Below are 21,607 nucleotides of genomic sequence, written 5' to 3'. Positions count from 1 at the left end.
GTGGCAGTCAAAGTGTGCACAGTTGACATATTGAACAGATTGCTCTTTTAGAGAGTGAGAACTGGCCTTCGTCTGTGCTGTATTCGACTGTTTGTGAGACACTGCTGTGCACAATTCGTGTTTTGCCCACAAGATATACAGTCAATTCACTGTACAGTATATTCTGTGGAGCGCTTTGAGTCGTCTTGAAGACGTGATAAGGCGCTATATCAAATGCAAAGATTATTATTCATTATAAATTTCTATGGTGCTATTGTAGTTCCCTTATTCTTCATCCCTTAGTGACCGAGCTCCAGAGCTTCTTCTGACAATCTACACATTTCTAAAACCGACTTGCTTGCTGTCACTTAACTATTAACTATTTCCCCATATCACTCTGACCCATTTCACCTTTGGCGATTTTCTGTTTTTGACCCTTTCCCCTGAGTTTCTGAATTTAAAAAAATTTCAGCAGAATACATTTTCCCCTCAGGCATCTCAGGAATGTATGGGGCAATTGGTGCCAGAGAGATTGATAGCTTTGCTTGTCTGTTTTACTGCACAGCACCTCCTTGTAAAAATATCTCTGATAAGATCACATTTAACGTTTCAGTCTCTCCTTCTATTGGTGATTTTGGGTTAATCTTATCAATTGTTTATTACAGAATCTAAAACAAATTTAGGTTTCCAGTGACGCTGTCTAACACAGAACTTAAATATAGCCTCATACTAAACAAAGCTGCAATACAATACAATTTGCACTTATACAGCACCTTTCACACTTTGGATGATATCCCTAAAGCTTGACAATTCTGGCTGGGCACGGGGCTGAGGGTGGAGCTGAGAGAAGGCTAGGAGGAGAAGGATGACTGAAAGCAACAACAACAACAACAAAATTACACTTACATAGTGCCTTTCACTTCGGAAGGATGTCCGAAGGTGTTGAACAGTTAAGGCTTTGTACCTGCGCTGGGGGTTGGATTCAAGGTGTGGAGGGTAGAGGAGGTGGAACGGTGGCCAAAAGCACGATCAAAGAGGAAAGTTTTGAAACAGGCCTTGAATGAGGGGAGGGAAGGGATTAAGTTGGAGGGACCTAGGAATGGAGTATCAGAGAGCGCGCGGCAAGTGGCTGAAAGTCTGCCCATCAATGGCAGGGAGGTAGAACGGTGGACAATGGCAGCTCAATGTAACATTTACACTGAACCTTGTGAAAATCCCTCAGAAATAGTGAGTTTTTCTCGATTCCTTTTATTTTAATCAGAGCATTGCTGCTCACAAGGTCTGTCAGGCAGACTGGGGCAATTCACCATGTGGCAGATTGAGATCCCAGCACACCACAGTGTTCCTTCCTATTATTATTGGCATGTACAGCTGATCTGGCATAACCTGAATGTGTTTTGCTATGCAGAGTTGGTTCAGTTGATCTTGCCTTTGAGTCAAAAGGTTGTGGTTTCATGTCTCATGTCAAGACTTGGGCTCATAGTCCAAAGTGAGATTCCTGTGCAGTACTGCATTACATTGTTGGAGGTTCCATCCTTTGAATGAGACATTGAACCAAGGTTCCTTCTGCCCGTTCAGGTGGATGCTAAAGATGTTCAAGAAAATAAGTTTCTCCTGCTGCCTTGGCCAACAAACCCCCGAATAAAATCGGTTCCTCTCATTCGCCTACAAATACATAGTCATTCCACCTCACAGTATATCCTGTGAAGTGCTCTGAGATACTCGCCAGCAGTATCAAATGCAAGCATGATTATTTTATTCTTAGCTTTAACCTGGTAGATATTTGATAAAGAGCTGGCAGTGAAACTAAGCTTGATTGATTTAAGATGCTAACAGTTTTTAACTGATTTGCAGGTACATGTCAGCTGGGATGGGCCTATTACTGTACAGGAGGAGGTGCTGCTGCAGCCATGCTAATCTGCACTTGGCTGGCTTGCTTTGCTGGCAAGAAACAGAAACAATATCCGTACTGAAGCCCAAATAAGGACAAAAGACAGTTCTGGGGAAGAGAGCTCGGAAAGGGATAAGTTACAGGCAAAGCGTTTTCTGGAACTTTTCCTGCTGTTTCCTAGCCGAAGAGCACCTCACGTCATCAGAAAACTGGGTTATGGAGAATGAGAACAAATCTAGAAGAAAATAAAAAGAGAGGTGTTGTGTGGTCTGGCATTATAGTTTGCTCTGTAAGTGATGTTTAGTGTTAAGACCGTTCAGGACTGTTCAGTAAAGTTTTCAAAGGACCAAGTTACCAGAAGATGCTTTTTTATATACATGTATGTACATATATATATATTATATATACAAACACACAAACACACACAGATACACACAGTTTTCCATTTTGAAAAAAANCTGTGATATGTTCAAATCTTAGTGACAATGTCAAATGTCCTTTCTAGCAGTATTTTATATTATGCATCTTTTTAAAACAAAAATCAGGGTAGATTGTATTAAACGCGTTTTTATGTGAGTCAATAGGAGAAATTCCACCTGGGCCTATATTTATTTTATGCAACAACAACAACCACAAATTATATTTGTGTAGCACCTTTCACGTCAGGAGGATGTTCCAAGACTCTGGCACTTCAGAGGCCACAAAATACACAGTCATTACACTTTACAGTATATTCCGTGAAGAGCTTTGAGATGTCTTGAAGACGTGATAAGACGCTATATCAAATTCAAGCATTATTATTATTAGTATTGGTATTATTAGTGTTAAAGTTCTTAAACATAGCCTTAATTTTCAAGCTGGGTTTCTGTAAGTTTCTCAAGGTAAAGCTGAATTCAACAATTTGCCAAATCCTGGACACTCAAAAATGCTACGTAAAATAAAATAGAGCGAATCTAGATCCAGGTGCAATTTCTCCCTACATATAGTACAGCTTTGTGCAGCTGTTAGTGCTTTTTCAGAGAATAAGTAAATCCCTTTTTATGCAGATGTTTAGCACACAGAAGAAATCCTGTTTAACGTTATAACCAAAAAGTTTGTCTTGTGTACTTAACAACATCAGAAAACAGTCATTGCATCCTTCCTGACTTGCAAACCAGAGGCCTGAAATTCCACTCAAATGTTTTAGCCTGTAAATTAATTTGTCTCAAAATTTAAGATGGTGCAGAATTGTGGAAAATTCTTACATTCAATCTACGCCTGGAATCTAAATTTGGAAGCTGTTTTTTTTGCAGTTCCTTAGAACCATAGAAATTTGCATCACAGAAGATGTCCATTCACCTGGCTCAGTTGGCAGCACTCATGCCTGAGACAGAAGGTTGTGGGTTCAAGCCCCATGTTGGGATATTGAAACTTACATTGTCCAGGCTGACACTCTTATGCGGTCCTGGGGGAGATTTGCATTGTCAGTGGTTCCGTCTTCCTGTTCAGGTGGACATTAAGTTCCCAAGTTCCTATTCGAAAAATGAAAGTTGTGGTGTCCTAGCCAACAATCCCCATAATAAAATTGGTCATTCACTTCATGGCGGTTTGTGGGACATTGCTGTGTGCAAATTGGCTGCTGGGTTTGTCTACAGATTACACAGTCACTGCACTTTACAGTATATCTGGAACCTCTTTGAGACATCCGCCTGATGTGATAAGGCACTATATCAAATGCAAGGTTTTTTTTTATTAATCGTCCTGTTGTATCTGTTCTGGCTCTTTGAAAGAGCAGTCCTTTCAGTCTTGTTTATCTGCTTCCCTGCCATAACCCTGCAAATAAATCCTTTTTAGATATCTAACTCGTTCCCTCTTGAAAGCTAATATGGATTCTGCCTTGACCACTGTACCGGCGAGGATGTTCCACAACCTTAACAACTCTCTGTGTAAAAGAATTATTCCTTATCATTGCCCCCTGCCAATTATTTCAAATTGATGCCCTTCAGTCAGCGAGTCAATGACCAGTGGAAATAAGTTATCCTAATTTACTCTATCAAAATCCCTGATCTCTATCAGGTCTCCCCCTCAATATTTTCTGTTCCAATGAAAATCAGCCCAGTTATATTAATCTCTACGCATGGGTCAAACCACTCATCCCTGGTATCATCCTAGTAAATCCTAGGCCTTGATATCCTTCCTAAAGTGGGGTGATCAAACAACAACAACAAATGCATTTCACATCAATGATGTGAAAAGGGCTGGACAGTTAAGGGTTTGCATCCAAGCTGGGAGTTGGTATCAAGAGGGGTGAAGAGTAGTGTGGGAGGGTTGGGGGTGGGAGGCAAAAGCACAGTCAAAGAGGTCAAACCTGGACAGGCTGAGTGAGATATCAGTTAAATTCATAAAAGTCATTGGCAGTCAGCCTGTGGACAAGAGGAATTTGCGGCCTCAGAACATATAGACTGGACGTGTAACTGTGCACTTAGCATAGAGAATGCACATCTAGATAGCAACACATCCAGTAACCACAGAAACGGCCTGTTATCTGTAGCAATCCACGAGGGGAGAGGATTCTTTCCAAGAGGCGACAGATTGAGCTGTAACCTTGCTTAAAAAGAGAAGACTTAACATGCACAGTCAGTCAAAAATCTTTCCTCTTCCCTCAGCACATTAATCATTTATGATAACAATTGCATTAGGTGTTGCTACCTCCGTTTATGTAAGTGTAATCTCCAGGCTCGCTCCCATGCCTGCTTTCCTTACAATACTGGAGGCTGTGTATCCAGAGCTAAATGACTCTGAACTAAGGTGGTGATGTGCTTATACAGCACAATGTTACAGACAGGTGACTCTGCAGGTGAGAGGAAGAAGGTAACAGAATAGTCTTGTCAAAGAATGGGTTTGCACATCAGTTACTGGTCTGATGTGTTATAACGTGTCCAGGGCCAGGATGGTTAAGGAGAGTGAGGACTGCAGTTCCTCAATGATCTCAGCGAGTGCACATTCTCAAAGTCTCTACACTAAGCGGAGGGTGAAATACCTTGTTACTCAAGAGTTTATAGAAGAGAGATATTTCTGTAGTATTTTAGAGGATGGACCACTAAGCAGCAGAAATCATCTCTTTAAAGTGAGGCTTTGGCAGCATTTGAAATGTAGCGTTCTCTCTCAGAAAAAAAGGTTTGCTGCCATTTACTGAACTGCAGGTAGCAAGGTGGCAACATAAGCAGACAATAAAGTCAGGCCACAGAGCCCACTGAGTTGGGTAGATGTCTAACCCAGGTAACCCAAGTTACCAATGGGGTTGAAAAGGCACTTGTAGGGAAAATGACGGTATAAATTGGGTTATGCAGTGAGTCATCTGTAGGAACGCTGTGTATATGACCCCTGTATGGATTAATCTACAACAGAGTGGGAGGGTAAATGAAGGGAAAATATTGCTCAGCCCACACTGAGAAAGATTAGCTGCCCCGTTCTAGTTATACATATATAGGCTAATATATCCACCACATATACAACAGCAGCTTGCAAGTTGAACTGATATATACATTTATTATTAATATGTCTCACTCGTGCACATTGCTGCTTGCACTATGTGAATTGCTTGCTCTGCAGAACGGGGCTGTTCCCATGGTATGTTCCCCAGATGTCATTCTGCAAACTCTGAAAGCGACCCTTCGCAGGAGTTCACAAGCAAAGTGCAATTCAGGGTCCATAGACTTCACGTCCTGTGTTCATCGTGTGTGTGTGTGTGTTGGTGTTCTGTCTTTTGACTCTCAATCTGTGTCTCCATTATACTTGTGCACCTTTTAAAGACTCTGTAATGTGTCGGTGCAGCTATTTTATTTAATGATCAATTTGAAGTAACGTTTATGTACATTTGCCCAGACCATTAAAGTACCCACATTTGCTTTACCTGAGAAGTGTAAGAGTTCCATCTATTGTAGGACTCACCATTTGACCCATACTGTATGATAATTGGACTTATATAATCTAGATGGGAGCGTGCTGCATTGTTGTAAGTGCTGTACTTCAGATGAGACATTAATCTAGAATCCCATCCGCCTGTTCAGGTGGTTGTTATAAAGATCCAATGCACTATTCAAAAAGAGAAAGGTGTTTCTTCTGTTGTCTTGGCCAACAATCCCCCAAGTGAAATTGGTCACGCAATTCATGGCTGTTTGTGGGACATTGCTTTGTGCAAATTGCCTGCTGTGCTCGCCCACAAAACACACAGTCACACCATTTTACAGTCTATCCTGTAAAGGCTTTGAGATGTATCAACGACTTCTCAAAGTGCAATATCAAATGCAAGAATTATGATTATCAATGATCCATAAAGTGTTGCATTTTGACTTGATTTTGTCCATGTAAAACTACACACATAAATACAGCAATAAATAATAATCCTTGCAATTGATATAGCGCTTATCACATCTTCTAGACATCTCAAAGTGCTTCATAGAATATACTATAAAGTGAATTGACTGTATATTTTGTGGCCGAAATGTGGCAGCCAATTGCGCACAGCAGCGCCCCGCAAACAGTCGGGGCTTGAATGACCAAATTATTTTTTTTTAAAGGAATTATTACCCCCGAAAAAGCGATCTGCCAATCGACTAACAATTGGGTTCCTACCTACTGCTAGGTAAACAGAGGCGTGTGGAGTAAGGAAACTTGTCCAACGTTTCACCCTGCCAGGATTGAACAAGAGCCTGCGAGTCGAGTGCTCTAACCACTGAGCTACAGGACTCCACATAAGTACTAATTATGTAACTAAGTATTATATGGGAAAAGGTCAACTTGAGGCCCCATTAAACCTACTCCATCAAGAGACCATATGAAAGCTACCCCTCCATGGGATCTATTCCATCTGTTAATATTTGAGCAAAACAGCTGGATCATTGTTCTCTCATCCCCGAAGGTAACAGCAAAACTCCAGAACATCTGCACAGCTAGTTTAAGAATATCCTAACCTGTAAATGTGTAGTTGTTTGGGTGGGATTGCAATTCAGGAGTACGGTTGAGAAAGGATGCGATTTCACACATATCCAGCTGTGGTTTTTGATATAATAAATGTAATACAATCCAAATTTATATTCATGTAGCACCTTTCAGGTTGGGAGGACATAATAATAATAACCCTTGCATTTCATATAGTGCCTTATAAGAACATAAGAACATAAGAATTAGGAGCAGGAGTAGGCCATTCAGCCCCTCGAGCCTGCCCCGCCATTCGATAAGATCATGGCTGATCTTCTGACCTAACTCTAATTACCTGCCCTATCCCCATATCCCCTAATCCCTCTATTTTTTAAAAATCTATCAGTCTCAGCCTTGAAGATGTTCAAGGACTGAGCATCTACAGCCTTCTGGGGTAGTGAATTCCATAAATTCACTACCCTCTGAGTGAAGAAATGTTTCCTCAACTCTGTTCTAAAAGGCTGACCCTTAATTTTAAGACTGTGACCCCTGGTTATAGATTCTCCTACCAGGGGAAACAGTCTCTCAGTGTAGACTTTATCCAGGCTTTTAGGAATCTTATATGTTTCAATAAGATCTCCCCTAATTCTTCTGTACTCTAGAGAATATAGCCCTAGTTTATTCAGCCTATCCTCATAGGTCAGTCCCCTCATCCCAGGAACTAACCGAGTGAATCTACGCTGCACCCCCTCTAAGGCAAGTATGTCCTTTTTTAAATAAGGAGACCAAAACTGTACACAATACTCTAGGTGTGGTCTCACCAAGGGCCTATACAGTTGCAGCAAGACTTCCCTACTCTTGTACTCTAAACCTTTTGCAATGAACGCTAACATGCCGTTCTCCTTTTTAGTTGCTGCTGCACCTGCAAACTAACTTTTTGAGACTGGTGTACAAGGACACCCAAATCCCTCTGAACACTATCTCTCCCCCTCTAGAAAATAATCTGTTTTTCTATTTTTGCTACCTCGGTGAATAACTTCACATTTCCCCACATTAAATTCGATCTGCCACCTACTCGCCCACTCCCCGAGCCTATCTATATCTCATTGCAATCTTTTTGCATCATCCTCAGAGCTTACTCTCCCACCCAGTTTAGTGTCACCCGCGAATTTAGATACGCTACATTCAATGTCCTTGTCTAGATCATTGATGTAAATTGTAAATAGCTGAGGCCCAAGCACTGATCCTTGTGGCACTCCACTAGTCACATCCTGCCAATTCGAGAATGACCCATTTATCCCTACTCTCTGTTTTCTACCCGTTAGCCACTCTTCAATCCATACTAACATGTTCCCATTAATCCCGTGGGCCTTAACCTTGTGCAATAGCCTTTTGTGTGGCACTTTATCAAATGCCTTCTTAAAATCTAAATATACTGCATCTACTGGTTCCCCCCTATCTAACCTGCTAGATATATCTTCAAAAAACTCTAAAAGATTAGTTAAGCATGACTTCCCTTTTGTAAAGCCATGTTGACTCTGCCTAATCTTGTTATGGTCTTCCAGGAATCCCATAACGACATCCTTAATTAAGGACTCAAGAATTTTCCCTACCACTGATGTCAGACTAACTGGTCGAGAGTTCCCCATCTTTTCTCTCCCACTCTTCTTAAAGAGTGGTGTTATGTTTGCAATCTTCCAATCAATGGGAACCGTTCCAGAATCCAGAGAGTTTTGGAAGATCAAAGACAAGCCATCCACTATCTCAGTAGCCACCTCTTTTAAAACCCTAGGATGTAGGCCATCAGGTCCAGGAGATTTATCAGTTTTAAGACCTAACAATTTACCTAAAACCATTTCTTTACTAATATTAATTTTCCCAAGTTGCTCGCTAACATTTTTTTCTTGGTTCCCTTCTATTCTTGGTAGGTTTTCAGTGTCTTCTAAGGTGAAGACAGTAGCAAAGTAACATAACATAACATGTAGGAGCAGGAGTAGGCCATTTGGCCCTTTGAGCCTGCCCCGCCATTCAATCATGGCTGATCTTCTCATCTAACTCCAGCTAATAACCTAACCCTGCCTTATCCCCATATTCCTTAATCCCTTTTACAATAAGTAAGTACTTGTTTAATGACTCTGCCATGTCTTTGTCCCCTACTATAATTCCCCCCCGTCTCTGCCTCTATCGGACCCACATTTACCTTTGGCAGCCTCTTCCTCTTTATATATTTGTAAAATCTCTTGCAGTCTGTCTTTATGTTCCTCGCTAGTTTGCCCTCATATTCCATTTTCTCCCTCTTAATCACTTTTTTGGTTCTCCTTTGTTGATCCCTAAAGTTCTCCCAATCCTTGGGTTTGCTACTCATCTTAACTGTTTTATAGGCTTCTTCCTTTAACTTTATACTTTCTCTAACTGCTCTAGTTAGCCACTGTTGGGCCACCTTTCCCGTGCCATTCTTATTCCTCAAAGGAATACGTGCTCGCTGGGAATTTTGCATTATCTCCTTAAATGTCTGCTATTGCTGGTCTACTGTCAAATCCTTAAGTCTAATTTCCCAGTTTATTTTAGCTAAATCCACTCTCATACCAGCAAAATTGGCTCTACTTAAATTTAAGACCTTTGCTTCGGACTTAACTCCTTCTTTCTCTAACAATGCTAAATTCCATCTTATTATGATCATTTTGCCTTAGAGGAGCCTTAAGTTTCAGTTTGCTGATCAGGCCTGCTTCATTACATAAAACAAGGTCTAATATGGCCTGTTCCTGGTTGGCTCCTCGGCATACTGATCTCGATAATTATCCCTATTATATTTTATAAACTCTTCCTCTATCTTACTTTTCCCAATTTGGTTGTTCCAATCTATATGCAGATTAAAATCACTCACAATTCATGTTTTTCCTTTGCTACATGCTTCGCTAATTTCCTGATTGATACCTTGAGAGATACTGTGACTGCTGCTCGGGGGTCTATAAACTACTCCCACTAGAATTTTCTGCCCTTTGTTGTTACGTACTTCTACCCATACTGAATCTACTTCCTACTTTTCTGATTTAAAACCTTTCCTCTCTACTGTTTTTATCCCATCCTTTATTAGCAGGGCCAATCCTCCTCCTCGTTTACCACATGCCTATCTTTTCTATACACCACGTACCCTGGAATATTTAGCTCCCACCCTTGATCTCCCTGTAACTGTGTCTTGGTGATGGCTACCAGATCATACCCGTTTGTTTCTATTTGTGCAGTTAGTTCATCTATCATTAAGATGTCTCAAAGAGCTTCACAGAATATACTGTAAAGTCCTGTAGCTTACTTGTTAGAGCACCTGGGTTCGATTCCCGGTAGGGCAAAACGTTAGCAGTAAGTTGGAAAGCGGTTGTTAGTCGATTGCTGGATCGGTTTTCCTGGGGTAATAATTCCTTAAAAAAAAAAATAATTTGGTCACTCAATCCACAACTGTTTGTGGGACGCTGCCGTGCACAATTGGCTGCCGCGTTTTGCCTACAAATTATACAGTCAATTCTCTTTAGAGTATGTTCTGTGAAGAACTTTGAGATGTCTCAAAGACATGATCAGGCGCTTTATCAAATGCAAGGATTATTATTATTAAAGTGAATTGACTGTATATTTTGTGAGCAAATTGCAGCAACCAATTGAATACAGGAATGTCCCACAAACAGTCATGGATTAAATGACCAAATTATTATTATTTATTTATTTGGAAGGGATTATTAATCCCAGAACGCGATCCGCTAATCGACTAACAACTGGGTTTCTACTTACTGCTAGGTAAACAGAGGGTGTATAGCAAGGAAACTTGCCTAAGGTTTCATCCTGCCCGGGAATCGAACCCGAGCCTTCCAGCTTGCTTGATATGCTAAAGGGCTTAACGGTACTGGCTGGGCACCAGAGATGGGTGGGGTGGTGGGGGGGCGAGTCTGAAAGCATGCCTCAAAGAGATAGGTCTTGCGACAGATCCTTGAGACAGGGTGACAATAATTATAATAATTATAATCCTTGCATTTTGTATAGAGCCTTTCACATCATGAGCACCTCTCAAAGCGCTTTGCAGTATTTATTGTAAAGTGTACTGACTGTGTTTTGTAGATTCCTGGCTTCATGCTTTAATTATTTGCCACCCACATCCCCCGAATTGTCTGAGTATCGAGTGTTAGTAATCGTGGAATTAAACTTCTGTCAGCATGGCTGGGAAAGAGTTAACCAGCTCACTTCCCCCATTCCAGGACAGAGTTTACAAGGAATCCACTACAGATGTTATAGTATAAAAAGGTCTGACCTCCAAATTTACGGTCCTAATACACGACTGTAAATAACTAAATCAAATAGAGCAAAAAATGGGAACGAGACTCTGTACAAGCTGCGAATGGTCTCACCATTCTCACAGTTGTCAATCATCTTGAGCCAATTTCCATCTTATGGTAGCAGAGAAACAGAGATTGAAACTAACACACTGAGAAGAAATGACCTTAGTTAATTTTCAAGAATATCTAAAGAGTCTGGTTTTCTCAATCAATTCCTTCTTGGAGGAATCGCGGTTTGAAAGTTCAAGCAGAATTCCTGTGGGTCTCTTGTTGTATTTTTTCTGATTATTAATAATAATAAGAATTCTTGCGTTTAATTAACATCTTATCACACCGTCAAGACGTCTTAAAGTGCTTCATAGGATATATTATAAAGTGCAGTGATTGTATTTTTTAGGTGAATGCAGCAGACATTTTATACATTGCAAATGTTGCAGTGTTCCCCAAACACTCACGCCAAATTGTATCTGGGAGATTGTTGGCCAGCTCACCGGGAGAAATAATCTTCTCTTTTTGAATAATGCCATGTGATCTTTAACGACCACCTCAACAGGTTGACAAGTTTAATGTCTCATCCAAAGGATGGAACCTCCTGCAATTCAGCTCACCCCAAGCCCTACATTGGAGTGTCAACCTAGAACGTGAGATGAAAGTCCCGACATGGGGCTTGAACCCACAACCTCTGACTCAAGAGGTAGGAGTGCTACGTACCGACTGAGCCAGGCTGACACCTCCTGGTTACTGATTTCTATTTCTGATTATTGGGATCCCCCACTTGTGTGACTTGGAAACCTCACTGACAAACCTATTAGAAATTATACCTATTGAAGTCTTACACAAGAATTTCAGGCTCCATTTTATGTCCTACTTCAATGGGACAGTAAAGGTTATTACTTGGGAGTCTTTCCAGGGTTTAATCTTCTGTGATGTCTCCAGTCCATTGAGAGTTCTTTGCTGCTATGTTTTTTCTCCCTTATATTTACTAAAGAACATCAAACAGCCATTAAAGTGACAACAATCCATTTGAGCCATCCAGCAAAAATTGAATATTTTGAACTTGTAACTGAAAACAGCTCCAATATCACAACACTAAATTCTTTTCAATTCCAACTATGCACTTTACATCCTTTATCTTAGTCTAGATCAGTGCATGCTTGCTTCTATTCCCTCCACTTTGAAAAACACTGACACTATTTTTTGCATTAATCCAATTTTAACTTGCAATGCTATTTGAAACATGTGAACATTATTTAGTGAACCTAGAAGACTCCAATGGGCTGCAAGAAAATAATATCTACTCTGTAAAACAGACAAAGGCAATAATAATAATCCTTGCATTTGATATAACGCTTTTCACATCTTCTAGACTTCTCAAAAGTGCTTCACAGAATGCTGTAAAATGAATTGACTGTATATTTGTGGGTGAAACATGGCAGCCAACTGCGTACAACAGTGTCCCACAAAGAGTCATGGATTGAGTGACCAAATTATTATTGTTTTCGTTTATGGATTATTATCGCCGGAAAGGCGACCCGCCAATCAACTAACAACTGGGTTCCTAAATGCTGCTAGGTAAACCGAGGCATGTGGAATAAGGAAACTTGCCCAACATTTCGCCCTTCGGGGAATAGAATCCAGGTCTCTCCCTTGAGAGGCAAGTGCTCTAAGCACTGAGCTACAGGATTCCACAATGTATAGCAAGCAGCTCTATGGCAGGCAAATTTGCTCCCAGGTTTCTGCCAGTGCTATGAGGAAGTGCAAAGTTCTGATTCAAGTGGACACCTCTTCTTTTGACATTTTATGATAGATCCATTCCCCGTTTTGGGGTAGATTGCAAGATACGCATGAAGGAGGCAATTTCATCTAACCATCCTCCAATTGCAGCAACAAGTGTCAGTCTGGCTCAGTTATAATAATAATAATAATAATAATCCTTGCATTTGATATAGCGCTTTTCACGTCGGGAGGACGTCCCAAAGCGCTTCACAGAATATACTGTAAAGTGAATTGACTGTATATTTGTGGGCGAACGCGGCAGCCAATTGCGCACAGCAATGTCCCACAAACAGTCGTAGATTGAAAATGACCAATTTATTATTGTTTTTGGTTTTGGAGGGATTATTATTAGGCTCTGTGTGGAGTAAGGAAACTTGCCCAAGGTTTCGCCCTCTGCCTGGAATTGAACTCAGGTCTCTCGCTTGCAAAGCGAGTGCTCTAACCACTGAGCTACAGGACTCCACCGCAGTTGCTAGCATGCTCACCTCTGAGTCAGAAGACTGTGGTTCCAAGTCCCCACGTTGGGACTGTGAACTAATATAATCAAGCTGACACTTTAATACAATGCGGCGGGAAAGCTCACCAGACTGGGCATGTACTGCATTGTTGGAGGTGTTATCCTTCGGATGATACATTAAACTGAGGTCCCATCTGTATGTTCAGGTGGATGTTAAAGATACCATGGCACTATTCGAAAAGAGAAAGGAGTTTCTCCTGGTGTCCTGGCCAACAATCCTCCAGTAAATTGGACAAGGTAGTGTAGTGTTGAGTGGGGGGATTGTGAGGGTGAGTGCATGTAAGAGGCATTGGAAGACCCTGACGACAAGCCCACGTTCATTCCCCTCTGTGACAATCAACTTGAGATCAGGAACCATGTGAGTGTATCCATGTCAGACAGTGTCTGCCTGGCTCGGGTGGTCCACAGTTAAAGATTACTCTAGGCTTATTCTATGAATCCATTTGATCTTGTGAGCATGACAGACAAGTGAAGGGTTCTTGTTAGTTGGTATCTGGTTGCTAACTTTTCAAATAAGTCTGTTGTTTTCAGTTTACTTTTAGGAGGAGACAGCAGAGAGTAAATGAGAAAAACGTATTTGGACAATTTAAATTGGAAGCACTGTCAAAATGTGCATTTGGAGTGGCTGGAGGATTTATATGGTTTGTTCAATAATTACAGTTGAAAGAACTCCCATTTCTGACAAGCTGTCAGATTAGTTTATACTGGCTAAGTTCTGCTTAATATTTAACTGGACAGAAATGGAAAGATCTGATCCCACGATATAAACCACTGTTAATGTATGTGAACAAATCTGAAAACATCGAGAAGAATTCTTGAACACTGGAGGAGAAAGAATCAGAAATGCAACGTGTCAAAATGTGATAGAAGATGCTGGTTAAGGGCTTTATTAAATGTCGCGTCTTGCTACCATTTCCTCTGACTTGTGTATTTAATTGCATTTCATTTCCTGCAAAAGCTGTTTATCTGCGGCTACTAACCTGACTCTTTTCAGGCCTCTGTCTGTGACATGCTATGCATATCAATGATGACTGAACCTTCTCCTCATCCCCAGTGTTTCTAGCTACTATTCATCTGCTTCATAATAATAATAATACTTGCATTTCATATAATGCCATATCATGTTGTTCGAACGTCTCAAAGCTCTTCAAAGAATACATCGTCAAGTGGATTGACCGTGTATCTTGTGGGCGATATGGCTAATTGCGTACAGCAGTGTCCCACAAACAGTCGTGGATTGAATAACCATTTTATTGGGGGAGGAGGGATTATTCCCGCCAGAAAACGATCCGCCAACAACCAGGTTTCTACTTACTACTAGGTAAACAGAGGCATGTGGAGTAAGGAAACTTGCCTAACTTGCTCCCTCCTACCTCTCCAACCTACTATCCCCCTACCTACCTGCCCGTACCCTCCGTTCCTCTGGCTCTGGTCTGCTCCACGTCCCCTGCCCCAACCGCCCTACCATCGGTGGTCGGGCCTTCAGCCTCTCAGCCCCCAGGCTCTGGAACTCCATCCCCCAGTGCCTTCGCCGCTTCCTCCCTTTCCTCCTTCAAGGCCGGTCTCAAGACCTCTTTGACTGTGCCTTCAGCTCCCCTCTCGACTCTCTTCCCCCTCCTCGCTCCCTCCCTTCCCTCCCCTCACCCTGACCATTTCCCCCCTCCTGCTCCCTCCCTTCCCTCCCCTCACCCTGACCATTTCCCCCTCCTCGCTCCCTCCCTTCCCTCCCCTCACCCTGACCATTTCCCCCCTCCTCGCTCCCTCCCTTCCCTCCCCTCACCCTGACCATTTCCCCCCTGCTCGGGTCATGACCCAACTGTGCAGCGCCTTGGGACGTCCTCCTGACGTGAAAGGCGCTTTATAAATGGAATCTTGTTGTTGTTGTTGCCTAAGATATTGCCCTGGCCGAGAATCAAACTTGGATTCTCTCTTTGATTAGGCAAAGGAAGCATAAAAGTAGCTTAACACATTAGGTTTGCAAGATGCTGCTTTACAGTGGATCAACTATCCGAAGAGAACAACCAATACACTCGACTCGCGCATGCCTGTTGCTGGAAACACAGCTGGCTTCCATATCACTGACACGATCAGCTATCTTCAGAGTGCGAAGGACCCATCTCTCATTCTCTTAGGAGGCTGTTTCGACAATTTTATCCATCAAGCCAAATTTATTTCAGTTTTCTTCAGTCCCTCGGTTCACAAGGTTGGAGATAATTGGGGAGTTTGATTTACTTAAAATAATACTGTGAGGTGGTCTCAGTTTCTAGGTTCCCGTGCTCGTTCACCCACAAGTATTCAATCAAGAAAAAAACTGGAAACCCACTAGCGATTGAACATGTACTTACCTAGACTTGTGCAATTTTTTTACCAAAAAGATTGGAAGCTGGAACTAATGTGTCATAGTCTGGAAGCCACTTAACACATTTAACAACCTTTAGATGAGATGTTAAACCGAGGTCCTGTCTCTCTGTCTGTTCAGGTGGATGTTAAAGATATTATAGCACTATTCGAATAGCGAAGGGTGTTTCTCCCATTGTCCACAATCTCCCCAGACAAAAATTGGTCATTGATTTCATGGCTATTTGTGGAACACTGAACATTTCCCCTGAGAGGCAGCACAGTTAGAGACAACGCTTCTGTTGGTATCCCTGGATATCTCTTCTCAAATGCAACACATTTTATTCAGGCAGCTGATATTTCACCTCCTGCATTGAGCAAACCTGTGTTTAGAGATGCTATCACTGTTGTATAATCCCTATTGGGATTTATCTGAAACTATATATGTACACCTGATTTCTTTGTACTGTAATAACAAGCTATATTGAAGGCATTAATATCTACACAGGGAAGATTAATTCAGATTTTCCCTATTAATTTATTTGAAACGTGTTTTATGTGTTTAATTAATTGAATACTTGAGGTAGAAGAGAATAGAGGGCTGTGGGAGGTGTGTGTGGAGGTTAACCACGACCATGGATTAGTTGATCTAAATGACCTCCTGTGCTGTGATGTTCTGTGTAATGCCTATTGTGTTACATTTTCTCCGCTGATTTAAACTAAGCTCATTTGGAGTTTTTAATACACCGATGAGCTTGTAGCACTTGCTAAGCAAGGTAGGATAATAAAGAAACTCCATCGCTCAGCCATTCCCCACCCCACACCTTCTTTAGTGCCTTTCAACATTTCCTTAACTTATTTGTACAGATGACCTGTCACCAGCTTTCATCATCAAGATTCAGGTCTGAAATGCAGGGAACTGCCTTCTTTCATGTTTACTCTCTTCCTCCATCTGGTGCCCATGATCAGAATGGCTACACTCCACGAAGTGAATGGTGGACATATCCTCCTTTTGGAGGAGGTAAGTGGGATCTCCTTGGAACTCAACTGGCTCTTCTGTGGTAGTTTTGGCCGTGTTTTGCCTGAGCCAGGCGGGTCCGCAGTATTCCAGGGCACTGCTGATGACAGCACAGGAAGCCTGGTTCATCGGCAGCACCTGGAAGGGCAAATTAGTCACTGGGATGATCACTGTCCAGGGATCTTCCCACTCAGCTGATGGTAATCCTGTAAGCCAAAGCCCCAGTGGTCCTCGGTCCTAGCTGGAGAAACAGCAGGAAAGCTTGCCAAATAATGGCAAGCTATATGGTTTTAGCTGGTTAGACTGCAGCAGTACTCCAATGCACACTCTGAGGTCCCCAAGCCTTGGTTCTTGCCAACCTGCGCCTAATGGTTTCTGGAATTAGATAAGCAGGATGTGTGTATGTGTGTCTGGTGGGGGTGCGTTGGGGCAGGGAGGTAATACAGAACTGGTGTTGGAGAAGTAGAGAATGTAATTCTGAACTACTTGTGAAAGCAACGAGAGCCACATGGATCTCCACTTCACTGAAGCAAAACTGAGAATAATTATTTTCACGGCCCTCTCGCCCCCCCCCCCCCCCCCATTCCTCTTGATTTTCCTGTACCTCACTGATTTCCATTGCCTCACATGGAAATGCTTACAGAGTGATTTCTGTGAAAATTCAGGTCACATGGCAAGTCAAAAGCAGCTGAGACTCAGACTGTTGTGTACTCAATCCACCCGAGTTCAAAACAAGCAGAAAGCTTATAATTACTTTTTCCAGTCAACCTTCTAGTTTTATTGCAGATTACCGAACAAGTGCTCTTTTGAAAAAAACGGGTTAAAAGGCTGTGTCCAGGACAATTCAGGTTTGAATAATGGGTAATATTTCAGCTTGATTTGCCTTGTTCTGATCTGCTCCCTATCCGGTTCCTTTCAAAACAAAGTTGAAATGCGCAACGGAGGTAATATAAGAAAGTGGAACAGTAAATCTCTGGCACTAATCGGTCACATAAGCATCACATGGGACTAAAGGGTTAGGTACACAAGGAGGTTCTTTCTCTGTATTTCAAACAGAAATAACCTCCTTGAGAAAGTGAGGACTCTTTATGGCAGCTCAATATCCACAGTGGGATGTTTGCTGAGGGTAACAAGACAATTGCGCAAGACAATTTCTGGGCATTGCAAATGTTGAAACGAACAGGGGCATCCAAGGGCCACATGAAAAAAAATCTGAACGTTAATTATTCATTCCAGTTTTTCAAGAGTCCTCACTAATAATAATAATCATCATAATAATCCTTGCACTTGATATAGTGCCTTATCAGGTCTTCAGTGCACCATACTTCCCTCATTCACATTCACCAACCTGATTTCAACCAAACTGAATTGGTTCATTCATTCTTTTCACCGGGTTTATGAATCGCTGGTGGAACAGTTTTGGTGAGAGCTTTCTGGTTATTTCACTATGCCCATAAACTCTGCCTCAATCTCTCCGCCTTGCCCTCCACCCCCGCTTTTGCCCGTCTTCAGATCGCACCTGAAGACTTTCCTCTTCGACGATTCCTACGATCACCTCACCCCTCTCCCTTGCTCGCCGTCAAGCTCCAGCATTATTAAACACTCTGAGAAGCTACCTCTGAGAAGCGTGAAGCACGCTATATCATTGCAAGTTGTGATTACTTCAGGTTTTCGAATGCAAAGGAAATGATAGAAACTGGAGGTGTTAGGGAACTTTCCTTCTTTACATTTTTTCCTCAGTCTAAATTTTCTTCCTTGCCCCTCCTGAAGGTGTTGCCTCACATTGGGGGATGGTTCCCAAGTCCACCCTCTTGGACCTCATCTAAGAGGCCACTCTTCATGGTTGAAGTTTAGACAGGGAGCGAGGACTGGTCATTCAGCCATGGGCTGCATCAAAGCCCGATCCTGCCTTCTCCCAACACCTACTCATTAGTTTGCCTCTTCTGTATCCGTACGTCAGGTGTCAGCCTGATTCAGTTGGTAGCACTCGCCTCTGAGTCAGACATTTGTAGGTTCAAGCCCCATGTCAAGACTTTGGGCTCACAGTCCAGGCTGATACTCAAACACAGTATTGGAGAACTATTTAAAAGAGGTGCCGTCCATCGAATGAGACATTAAACCAAGACCCCTCTCTCTGCCTATTAAAAATGTGTTGATGTTAAAATCCCATTTGAAAAGGAAGGGAGTTTCTCGTGGTGTCCTCCAGATAAATATCGATCACTCACTTCATGGCTGTTGGTGGGACATTGCTGCTCGTAAATTGGGTGTGTCATGTTTGAATGACATGATAAGGTGCTATATCAAAAGGAAGGATTCTTATTCTACTTAATTCTCCCCTTATGCTTTGGCTGGAATTCCAGAGCAGCAAATTTTTTTGTACAATCCAGTTCCATTCTTTGCATTAAACATATCTGAGATAGTGCACCACTAATCTCTGCAACTCCTGCCTTGATCCCTCTGCCTCGCCTCCTCTTTATCTGAATTAAATCCCACCTGAAAACCTATGTCTTCGACCAAGCCCAGGACCCCCCCCCTCCCATCTCCCCTTGCTTAGCGTCCACCATTGTGCACCACCATTGTGCAACGTCCAAGATGCTATCCTACGTGAAGGGTGCCATATGAATGCAAGTTGTTGTTGTCATCAACCTACCGCAGATATCACTCTTTCAGGCTTGTAACTTAACACTGACCCCCTGAGTTTTGCATCCTTCCTGTCAACATCATTGATGGTGCAAATCTAAATATAGTGGACATGTCTGCCAAGGATTGTCTGTCAACACTGCGTCTGCAAGATACACAAAGTCACTAGTGCATGACAGAGCTCCAATGGCATAAGAAGAAACGTATAAGGGTCACACCCAATGCTGAAAGCAAGTTTTGATCCCAACAACAACAACAACAAGATTCCATTTATAGAGCTCTTCTCACGTCGGGAGGACGTCCCAAGGCACTGTACAGTTGGGTCAGGATCCGAACAGAGGGTATATGGTCAGGGTGAGGGGAGGGAAGGGAGGGAGCGAGGAGGGGGAAGAGAGTCGAGAGGGGAGCTGAAGGCACGGTCAAAGAGAAAGGTTTTGAGACCGGCCTTGAAGGAGGAAAGGGAGGAAGCGGCGAAGGCATTGGGGGATGGAGTTCCAGAGCCTGGGGGCTGAGAGGCTGAAGGCCCGACCACCGATGGTAGGGCGGTTGGGGCGGGGGACGTGGAGCAGACCAGAGCCAGAGGAACGGAGGGTACGGGCAGGTAGGTAGGGGGATAGTAGGTCGGAAAGGTAGGAGGGAGCAAGGCCGTGAATGGCCTTGTAGGTGAGGATGAGGATCTTGAATCTCCCTCAAAGGCTCCCACTTGGATAAAGCACAACACAACACAAAGTTAATTTTGAAGGAATAAGGAGCCAATCAATGATAATAAACCTTACATTTCATATAGTGCATCGCCACATCTTTGAAACGTCTCAATGTGCTTTAAAGGATTTACTGTATAAAGTGTAGTGACTGTGCAAATGCACACAATGGAGGTTTATGATGCATTATTATAACTCCCGTTGTTTACATTTGCCTACAAACACAATCACTTCCCATGACCTTGCCCCATCACATTTCTGTGTTATCACAATACACAGTCACACCACTTTACCGTATTTGAGGTAATAATAATAATAATCATCCTTGCATTTGGTATAGTGGCTTATCATGTTTTTGAGACATCTCAAAGCGCTTCACAGAATATACTGTAAAGTGAATTGACTGTATATCTTGTGGGCGAAAAGCGGCAGCAATTGTGCACAGCAGTGTTTGACAAACAGTCGTGGATTGAAATGACAAATGTATTTTTTTTTGAAGGGATTATTACCCTGGAAAAGTGATCCGCCAATCAACTAATAACCGGGTTCCTACTTACTGCTGGGTAAACAGTGGCGTGAGGAGTAAGGAAACTTGCCTAATGTTTTGCCTTGCCCAGAAATCGAACACGGTCCTCTTGCTCGCGAGGTGCGCACTGTAACCATTACGCTACAGGACTCCACTGGGTAATTACCTTCTGGGTAAACAAAAACATCCTGGTGTCTATCCGGAAATTGCCCTTTGCAGCTCTGATTCTGTGTCTGCCTATTCTTCGTATTAAGAAGTGTGTATGAAGGAAGGGCAGGGCTTTTCTTAGTAATTTCAGTGTTGCGTGAAATAACTCAAACTGATATGATCTACAGGTACTTGAGGAACAGAGATCCCCCAGGCTGAAAGCAATTCCAGCAGGGCTCACATTGAGAAACGCCACAAATTAGAGCCAACATGAATGAACGTAAAGTAAAGTGACGACAGGCAATTCAATTACAAATGTAATCTACAAATCCCAGGCTTTGAGCTTTCATTTTATCCTTCAAGATAATTAATCGCATTGATCTGTGACTTGATGAATGCAAAGGTAGTACTTTGTGATTGAACAGAAAATTATACGTTAAATGTTAGCATTCTAGGGGATGAGTGATATTGACCAGCTAACCTGGCTCATCGGCATGACTTGAAAGGGCAATGAAATATTAATATTGAGCCAACCCTTTGTGGTGGTCTCTAGTCCGGTTCCTGAGACTGACGGGTGCTTAGTATCCGGGGCATTGCTGATGACAGCACAGCCAGCCTGGATCATCGGCAGGCCTCGGAGGCAGCAAACCAGTCACTGACAGCAGCGATTCTTCTCACTCAGCTCTTGTTAACCATGCAAGCCCAAACCCAAATGGTGAGGGTAATCCCATTTGGACAATCAGCCAGAAGCTTGCCAATCTGAGTTCTCAATGGCAAACTGAGTCATTTTAGCTGGTGCGTATAATTTCATGTGTGACTACTATAAAATTTTTCAACAAGAGCATGTTCATCCCCAC

General features: G+C 42.5%; 1 protein-coding gene across 2 annotated transcripts in view; it reads left to right on the top strand.

Annotated features, from left to right (window-relative positions):
- lhfpl6 (LHFPL tetraspan subfamily member 6) overlaps window positions 1-2,499 on the top strand; it is a 91,370-nt gene extending 88,871 nt beyond the window's left edge. For both annotated transcript variants that reach the window (XM_042334002.1, XM_042334001.1), the window contains exon 4: window positions 1,834-2,499. In XM_042334002.1, coding sequence (XP_042189936.1) covers window positions 1,834-1,952 — 119 coding nt within the window. In that variant the 3' untranslated portion in view covers window positions 1,953-2,499. The remainder of the gene's footprint in view (window positions 1-1,833) is intronic.
- Window positions 2,500-21,607: the final 19,108 nt, after the last annotated feature.

Source organism: Callorhinchus milii, unplaced genomic scaffold (genome assembly GCF_018977255.1).
Source record: "Callorhinchus milii isolate IMCB2004 unplaced genomic scaffold, IMCB_Cmil_1.0 Scaffold4, whole genome shotgun sequence".
Classification (NCBI taxonomy): Eukaryota; Metazoa; Chordata; class Chondrichthyes; order Chimaeriformes; family Callorhinchidae; genus Callorhinchus; species Callorhinchus milii.
The sequence above is the reverse complement of the archived record's forward strand: the minus strand, read 5'-3'. Positions and strand labels throughout refer to the sequence as shown.